At 33.4% G+C, this 10,182-nt stretch overlaps 1 protein-coding gene across 1 annotated transcript; it reads left to right on the top strand.

Annotated features, from left to right (window-relative positions):
• The first annotated feature begins 8,794 nt into the window (after positions 1-8,794).
• LOC105862112 (olfactory receptor 4F6-like) lies at positions 8,795-9,733 on the top strand. The gene has a single exon (XM_012748156.3). The coding sequence runs from the start codon at positions 8,795-8,797 to the stop codon at positions 9,731-9,733; it is 939 nt and encodes a 312-aa protein (XP_012603610.3).
• Positions 9,734-10,182: the final 449 nt, after the last annotated feature.

Genomic DNA, 10,182 nt, shown 5'->3' with positions numbered 1-10,182 from the left:
ACCCTACAGGAATCACCTCTGAAACCAGATTCTTCTTGGCTGATAAGGCTCACTCTAGATTCTACCTTAAAGCCTGAAATCGAGTCCAATTTATTTTCTGCAGGGACCAGTGTTGATGAGGATGTCTCCTCAGTGTGTCACAGTATATAGAGTAGCCTCTGAGCTGGGAGACTTTCCAGGTGTGTCTTAAATAGAGCCAAAAATTTGGAAAGATTTCCTTATTCTATTCCCAGGGGAAATTGAGTCCTCATGTATAATGCACCATTTTCAAAGTGATATTCAAGTTAGTCCAGTAAAATACAATAAAAAAGTGATTAAAAATGTAACAAAATAAAGTTTAAAATATGTTTACATTGTCTCTCACAGGCAAATTTAGCTTTCTTCCTTTTGGTCTGTTTCTACCATGACATAAAATTGAACTAAGATGTCAGTTCCAGTCCCAGCAGGAGTTTGATGAGTTACATAGATAGGCAGGTGACAGCTGGCTCATGTTGCAACTGTGGTTATGACTTAAGAGTCTACTTGAACTTTTCCTTCCTGACTCAGCAGAGCCCTGAAAATTAATAGTTTAAGTGTAAAACCATGTTGGTATGTGTATAATTGATGAAAAGACACAGTAGTACCCCCTTATCTGTGCAGGATATGTTCCAAAACTTCCACTGGATGCCTGAAACTGCAGACAGTACCAAACCCTATATACATTATGTTTTTTTCCTATACATACATTCCTATGATAAAGTTTAATTTATAAGTTACGAATGGTAAGAGGTTAACAACAACTAATAAAATAGGACAATTATAAGAATATGCTGTAATAAAAGTTATGTGAATGTGGTATGTCCAGTTCTTTCTCATTCTCTCAAAATATCTTAATATTCTCAGACTGAAGTTGACTGTAGGTAACTGACACAATTAATAAAAGAAACCAAGAAAAATGAACCTGTGGATAATGGGGTACTACTAGAAATAAAATGACATTACAGAAATAAACCCAATACATGTATAGTAATTGATTCTTGACAAGGTGCCAAAATTCTTGACAAGGGTACCAAAGGTGTCCAATCAGAGAAAGAATAGTATTTGCAATTAGTGTTTCTGGTACAGCTAGATTCCCATACTCAAAAGAATGAAGTTGGACCTGTACTTTATACCGCATACAAAGGTTAACTTAAAAGGACTAAGGTCCTCAACGTAAGACCTAAAACTATAAAGCCATCAGAAGAAAACATAGTGGTAGATCTTCATGATCATGGATATACCAATAGATTCTTAGATATGGCAATAGAAGTACAGCAAAAAAGAAAAAATAGATAAATTGGACTTCATCAAAATAAAAAAAATTGTGTAGCAAAGGATATTATCTAGAAAGTGAAAAGACAACCAATATTTGCTGTGATATGTCTAACAGGATCTTGTATTCAGAATATTTAAAGTATTATTATAACTCAAGAATAAAATACAATAACCCAACTAAAAATGGGCAAAGAACCTGAATATTTTGCCAATGGAGATATAAAAATGGGCAACAAGCACATGAAAAAATGTTCAACAACATTAGTCATTAGGAAAATACTAATCAAAACAATGTAACACCACTTCGAACCCATTAAGATGTCTATTATTTAAAACAACCCCAAAACCAGAGAATAAATGTTGACAGGGATGTGGAGAAATTGAAACCCTTGAGCATTTCTAGTGGGAATGTAAAATGGCACAGCTACTTTGGAAAACAGTATGGCAGTTACTTAAAAAAATTAAACATAGAATAGCAATTGTAATAGGTAATAGTAATAGTAATTCCACTCATAGATATTTACTCAAAATAATTGAAAACAGATATTCAAATAAAAACTTGTACACAAATGTGCATAATAGCAATATCCACAATAGCCAAAGATGGAAACAATCCAGATGTTTGTCACCTGATGAATGGATAAACAAATGTGGTATATCCATGCAATGGAATATTAATCAGCCATGCAAAAGGAATGATTACTGATATATACTTTGACATGGATGAAGCTTGAATACATACTAAGTGAAGGATTTCAGACAGTAAAGGTCACACATTGTTTTCATTCCACTTAAATTAAATATTCAGAATAGATAAATCCATACAGACAGGAAAGCATATTAGTAGTTGCCTAGGGCTAGGGTAAGAGGGGACTGGGAGTGACTGCTCAATGGATTTGGGCTTTTTTTTAAGATGATAAAAATATTTTAGAATTTGATGGAGGTGATAGTTGCATGTTGTATATGTACTAAATGCAACTCCATTGTATCCTTCAAATGATTAATTTCATGTTATATGAATTTTAACTCAATAAAAAGAAAGAAAATTAAAAACTGAAAAAAGATAAACGAAGAAATGTTATTTTACATTATGAATTAAGGTTTTAATCACAGTTTGGTTTAGCACATTTTTTTTTTCAAAATGATACTTGGTTTAGATTCATCTTTCCTTTTACTTGATATTAGGTAAAAATATACTTTTGATTTAAAAGAATATGTTACATGTAGCCCACTAATTTTGCTCTAATTTTAAATGCTCCAGTTACGAAGAACTTAGGCTATAATTTAGTAAAATGGGGATAATTAACAGCCATTTAATTAACAAAAATCAGGTTTGTTAAAACAACATGTTGAAATGGGGTTCTTATAATAGTATTAAATGCTTGTGACTAAGAATATGTGACATTTGGCCTCCTATCTGTGCATATTGTTTTTCTGAATAATATTTCAGGCATTCAGTATACCTAACATCAATCTGTGAATACAAAGACCACTGAACTGAATTCATGACTGGGAACAATAATTCAGTCCCATTTCGGCTATTAACTGCTGACATTCACAATCTCATTTTTTCATGTTATGGAAGACTATATTTGCATTTCTATTCACAGCCTTGTTATAAAGAATAAATGAGATAATATATGTAAAAACGCTCAGAGAGTTTAAAACGTAAATAGATCTGTGAACTTCTATTTGTACATTATAGCAATAATATAAAAAGGAGGCAGTATGCTCCAGTGGTTACAATCATGAATTTTGAAACAGAAAATAATTGGATTTGAATATTCAATGACTCTAGCATAGAGACCTTTGTCAATATATTTAATTATTACATTACTTAATATTACTACTCTAAAATAGTGATGTTTGCTAATTGCATAAATGAGATAAAAAGCAGCTACAGTGTTTCTTGGGATATTCCATGAATATTCTTCCAACAGAATTTTAAATGATGCTTATTTAATGAGTTGTTAACAGCTACCCCTTTTTTACTAAATGACATTTAATTTATAAATAGACATTAAAATGTCGGACGTTGATTTTTCCTGAAGATATTTTGCTGTCTTACTTTATTAGACATAGTTACCTTTGTTTCTCATTTACTTTCTTAAGCAAACTTCTACTATTTTTTTCCTTTAAGGACATGGGAATTCAAAAGTAGAATTCCCGGGGTAAATGGCCTGGGGACTCAGACCACAAGTCATCAAGTGGTCACCAAAAGCTGCTATTAGATGGTTGTTAGAGCTGGAGCAGTTGTGAGAGGCACTAACCATATAACATTAAAGAGGACAGCATTCATTAAAAGATTCAGTAATAGTGATAACATTGCGTTCTGGCATCTTTTTTGGCCAGGTAAGTGGGGATGATACAATTAAAGTCAATAACCTACTAAAATTATCAGATATTTTCGATATACAGGTATAGTACCTATGTCACAACATTACAACTCTCTCTTATTTCCATTTCCATTTCTATTTTCAATTCAACAGCATTATTGAACATCCACTCATGGCAGTCTTCCCAAGGGGAAGTTAGAATTTTCATGCTTCACATTCCTCCATTTTGTCCTGGTTTGAAAGGAAGTTTCTGGCTCTATATTATATTTCAACAGAGACTGGCAATGACCTTTGAAATTGGTTTTACAGAGTATTGCCTTAGACCTGCCATGTGTATGTGATAATTTCTAAAGTGACAATTGGTTTTTCTAATTATTATTTTAGCATATTATGGGGGTATAAGTGTTAAGGTTATGTATATTGCCCACACAGTTTTCAAAAGGATTAAGATGCAGGATGAACAATCTTTAGCATAAAAACATTATCATCAATCATCCATCAATTTATATACATATGCATGCTCATATCCACCTTTCTCTCAAATTCTCAACACCTGTGGGCCTGGGTTTGTGAATAAGATACAGTCCCTGCTTTCAAGAAGCTCATAGACCTAGCAGGGGAGACAGAGCGACTAGTCAATTGTAAATTATATTATGAAGCAGATAACGTAAAGGTTTGCAAGTGTAATGTGAAGGAATATCTAGTCCAGACTGGAATAGAGGAGGAGATATTCTTCTTTTTTTGAAAATCAAAATGGTGTTTTATTGATTTCAACAATGAAAATAATAAAAGCAAACTTTTACGGAGCACTTTCTGTGTGTTTATATATTACCTTGTTTAAGAGAGAGACATTCTTGGTTAATTGATGCATGAGATGTAATTTTTAGAACGAGAAGTAATGAGCTAAATGAAAAAGGTCAGAGATCCCTTTGATGCATAAAAAGGTCTGGGTCAACCTGATAGTCATGAAAGAACAAGGAGTGTCCCTGTAGTTCTTCAGGTTTGAGAGGTGGAGAGGCCACACAGGGGTGGGGAACCTATGGCCTTCTGATTTCAGGATTGTTCTAAGTACCAAAGGAGACAAGAAAAGTGTCATCTCTCTCTGCTGCACCCCTTTTAATAAAAAGATTTGCTCTGTAAAATTTGGATTCAATCAAAAGGCTGCATTTAAGGACCTAAAAAGGCATATGTGGCCGTAAGGCTGCAGGTTCCTCAGCCCAAGACGTCTCAGGAAATATTCCATCAGTGTGCTTTTTAACTGCTTCCCTTTTAACCTCAATGGTATCTCTTCTTGTTTGCTTCTACTCTTCTGCTCTCCTGTATTGTTTCTTCTTCTTGTTCTCGTCCCTTCTCTGTGTTCTTCCTGCGCCTTCTATCTCCTTCCTTACCAGTACCAATCAACTAAAGAACAGATACATGTTAAAGAAACTAGCAATAGGCTGCTTAAAAATATGAAGTTTTAACTTGGTGAGAAATCCTTTGCTGAGAACATTTTCTAAATGAAAGTTGTGATATTTTAAAAATGAGAAAACAGTTGTTTATACATTTGTAAAACTTTATTTCAATTTTTTAAAATACTTATTTGAATGGTACTGACATTACTACATCGAATTTGTAGGGCTGTGCATCTTAAACCTCTGATTTTGTACTTAAAAATCAATTTTTAAGTCAAAAGCAATACGAGGTTGTTTTAGATCATTTAAACAATACAGAAATATAGACAACATGTAATCCTACTTTTCAGGATTCATCATTGTTAATATTTAGTGTGCATTCTTCGAGAATTTTTGTATTCGCACATATATAAAAAGTTCCATATTATTAATTTTATTATGCGTTCCCTAGTTTTTCACTTAGATTGAATATCTTTCTAGATCAATATATGTACAACTATTTTGTTGATTTTAATAGCTTCATAGTATTCCATTGTATAGATGTATTATATTGTGATTAATAAGTTCACTATTAATTGACATGTGTCAAAAACATTTTATTATATGTATGTAAGTAAGTATGTATGTGTAAATAGATATATAAATATATCATTTATATATAACATATAAATATAATATATATAATATTTACTATTGTGCTAGTACATCTAGAAATTGGTTTGTACATTTTAAATCCTAATAAATACTATGAGTTTGTAATTCCTTGAGCAGTGTATAATAGTACCTTTTATTTTGAAATGTGGAAATAACTAGAAATTGAAATACTGAAAATTTTCTTTGTTTCATTTATTTATTCTCTCTCTCTGTTTCTCTATTTCTTTTTTCCTGCTGATTAGTGAAACAAAAAACAATGAAGCTTCTAATGACTGATGAGCTTCAATGAGTATGAACATCAATAAGTACACTTATTGGCCATTTATATATATTGTTGCTCCTGTTGTGAGTTATTTGTACATGCTTTCCCATTTTTTTTTAATTAGACCTCCTGTGGAGTTAATATATTGACCTTTTTATCAACATAATATTCTGATCAACTGATGACACTATTTTTTATTGAACTATATCACATGAAAACAATTTTATTAATAAGTACTTTTTAACACTTAGAACATAAAGAAATAGAAAACAGAAAAATCACCCATGTTTCTTACCACTCAGAAAAAAAAATCTATTACTGTTTTTTTCCTGACTTTTCATTTGGTTTTTAAAACCTTCTTGTTCATCCTGTACAGTTAGGAACATATTGAATGTACACTTTTTTGTATGCCAGAATGTGCATATTCTACACAGGACATTGTCAGAACATTTGCATAGAGATTCAACTATAGGTCTCTTGAAAGACATCCATTGTTATTCACCTCGGTGGTTGTCCTATTCTCCCTTGTTCAGTCCTGCTATATTTTTTCTCAGTTATTGGCTATAAAATTTTTCCTCTAGTGCTTTAGTGGCAGGGCCTCTTAGCATTATTCTGTAGTGTTTCCTTTTGGCTACGATACCTGCTCCATGTCCATAACTCTTGGGATGTCCAGTCTTGCCTGGCCTGGCTGCCCTAGAGTCTATTCTTGACTCTCCCCTGTCCATGGTGCCCACACCAGCTCATGCTGCTCTCCTGCTGGGATGGTGCAGACTCAGTTTGGTGTGGACCAGCCAGCTGAGGGAGCAGTGACCATGGGAAAAAGTCAGCAGTGTGGGGCTGGGGCAAGTGTGGTGTGGCTGTGCAAGTGGGAGGCCGTGGTATTCCATTCAGGGTGGGAGAACCATCAATAATGTTTGATCACTTAAAGATGAAGAAGTTGAGAAAATTATGTAGGGAAAAAATAAGTTAACATATTAGATGGAACTCTATAAAATTGATATGTGATCATCTTTTGATCTACTGAAAGAACAATTTCATATGGTTCAAACTAATAAATTCATAAAGCCCAGAAGTTAATAATTTGTTGATAAGCATTGAAGATAAGCACCTTTCTGTCTTTTCCTAGACAAATTTTCACAATGGATTTCCTGGACATTTTATCTAGTAACCTTCTTTTCCTATTCAAATGTACTTTATTAACATCTTTCTATGAATTGATCTTTTGTTTCTAGATAGGAGATTGAATGCCTTCTTCAGTTGGAAGTACCATGTGTATTTTAATTCTCTATTGTAGGCATTTAGGTTATTTCTAATTTTTCTTTTTGTAAACAATGATGTAATAGGTTCCTGTATAGCTTAATTTTTAGCTCATCTATTGTTATTACATTAAGAACAAGTTTTTAAAGGTGGGATTCTTAGTCATAAGTGAAGGAAAATTTTAAAGCTTTGATATCTACTTTCAAATGTGACTTCTAGAGACATCGTATCACTTTGCACTATTATTATCAGCTTATGAGAGTGTTTCCACACAGCCTCATCCATAATAAATCATCAATTGTTAAAACGTTTGACAATCTGTTATGCACAAGATATTAATAGAATTCCATGCTGTCTTATTTACACATCTTGTAGTACTAGTGTGAGTTATACTTTTAACATGATTGTTGACTATTTGGATTTCTTCTTTTGTCAGTGCCCTTTGTATGTTTTGCTCATTTTAAAATGGATTTACCATACTCCTTTTCTTTATTTATTTGAAAGAACTAATTTTATATTAAGGATATCATCCATCTGTCTAATCTTTTACAACTACTTTCCATAATTTTTATACTTACATTTTTACAGTGCTGATTATCTTCATATAAAAATATTTGTATATATACTATTTATATATCTCTATCCATATATCTAAAATGATTTCTATTTTAATATTTTGAATGCTATCAATTATTTCCTCAGTTAAATAAGAATGTGGGTATATGCTTAAAATGAATTTTCCAACCTAATATTTATCTAAATATTCAAATACTTCCTTTTGGCTCGTTTCTGCTTCTAACATTTAAATATCCATTTAAAACTTCTTTGTGTTTAAGTCCAGAGGCAAAGGTCTATATTTTTCTAAGTTTTATTTGTTTTGAAAACACTAGTGGTTGGATAATTTATTCTGACATCCTGAAGTGGTGTGGTTCTTCAGTGGTGTCCTGATAGGTCACTCTAAGTTCCCTGTAGCCCTTTCATTCCATTCTTTACATTGTGACCATTTGAAAGCAGAAATATAATCATGCTACTGCTTAAAATCCTTCAGTGACTTTCTATGGCTTTCAGGGTAAAAAGCAATTTTATAATAGATACAAAGTTTTATGTCTGGCCTGTCACTCCAGCCTGCTCTCCGTTGTTCCTCCTCTTGCCCCACTGGCTTTCCTGTCTCAGGGCCTTTGCACATGGCATTTCCAAAGTCTGGACTGTTCCCTATTTAGTGGAGTCTGAGCAGGCACCACTGTGATGAATTATTAGCTTGTTGTTCTCATAGCACTGCATTCTTTTTCTTAAAATCAGTTATCAGAGTATATCAGAATATTTGTGGCTATTAATGTCTGTCTACACCTGAAGCCAGGATTGGTGTTTGACCTCAGAGCTCAACATATTTCTTAGCATATAGTAGATGCTTATCAGGAATATTAGTGGAGTGGATAAATGAATGCATGAACTTTACAACATCTTGTAGTTATAAGAGATTTCTTTTTTTTTAATTCAGAATTTTAAAACAATTTGAAATATTTTCTTTAAATATTTATTTCTGATAAATTACTTTTGTTCTCATTTTGTTTTTGGTCTCTCAGGTAATAATAAGGTCAATGTATGAAGCAAATTACACGGAAGTATCTGAATTTGTGCTCCTGGGACTTTCAACTTCTACACCAATGCAGCATTTCCTCCTTGCCTTCTCTGCAGTGTTTTATGTAACAATCGTTCTGGGAAACATTCTTGTTGTGTTTGTAGTAACGTTTGACCCTCATTTACATTCCCCTATGTACTTCCTTTTAGGAAACCTCTCATTTATTGATTTGTGCCTTTCTACCTTAACGGTTCCTAAGATGATTTCTGACCTCTACTCTGGGCACAATACCATATCATTCCAGGGGTGTGTCATCCAGATATTTGTCCTCCATGTCCTGGGTGGATCTGAGATGGTGCTGCTCATAGCCATGGCCTTCGACCGCTATGTGGCCATATGCAAGCCCCTCCACTACCTGACCATCATGAGCCCACGGATGTGCATTTTGCTTCTGTCTGGTGCCTGGGTTATTGGTCTCATTCACGCAGTAGCCCAGTTGGCTTTTGTTGTTCATTTGCCCTTTTGTGGTCCTAATGAGATTGATAGCTTTTACTGTGATCTTCCTTGGTTCATCAAACTTGCCTGTGTAGATACCTACAGAATGGAGTTCATGGTTACTGCCAACAGTGGGTTCATATCCACAGGCACCTTCATCTTATTGATTATTTCTTATATCTTCATCTTAGTCTCTGTATGGAAACGCTCTTCAGGTGGTTTGTCCAAGGCCCTCTCAACTCTTTCAGCTCACATTACTGTGGTAGTTTTGTTCTTTGGACCGTGCATCTTTGTTTATGTGTGGCCATTTCCCACAGTACCAGTGGATAAGTTTCTTGCCATTTTGGACTTTATGATTACACCCATTCTGAATCCTGCCATTTACACTTTGAGGAACAAAGACATGAAGGTGGCAATGAGGAGGCTAAGTAGTCAAATCCTGAGTCTGCAAAAGATCTCCTAAATAACTCACAAGAACACAAGTTACTTAGTGCATTTTCAAACATTTCCAAGTAACACAAATGCTTAAATAATTATACAAAACTTGGGAATTATCTTATAGATACTTAAAGTGTTTGATGTGTATCCTATCTTATTGGACCAAGTTTGTTAATTGTTCTAAACACAGGAGGTCAGACAATTTTGGATAGTTTTGTCCAAAGTCAAAAACAATTTATATGATTACATATTCAATTTCTCATTTGTGGACAATTTTTGTGTCCTTTAGGACTTTCAAATACAGACAGCAAAGATTTTTTGTGTAGTCTATATTTTTAGTAGTTCATATATAATCTTGAACAAGTTTATGAAACCCAGAGCGAAGTACTATAGTCACAGAACCCCCAACGGTTGACATTTTCTACTATTTGTGGATTGGAAGATTATCTCAATTTATATTTTATAAAAATATAA

Source organism: Microcebus murinus, chromosome 6 (genome assembly GCF_040939455.1).
Source record: "Microcebus murinus isolate Inina chromosome 6, M.murinus_Inina_mat1.0, whole genome shotgun sequence".
Taxonomy (NCBI): Eukaryota; Metazoa; Chordata; class Mammalia; order Primates; family Cheirogaleidae; genus Microcebus; species Microcebus murinus.
The sequence above is the reverse complement of the archived record's forward strand: the minus strand, read 5'-3'. Positions and strand labels throughout refer to the sequence as shown.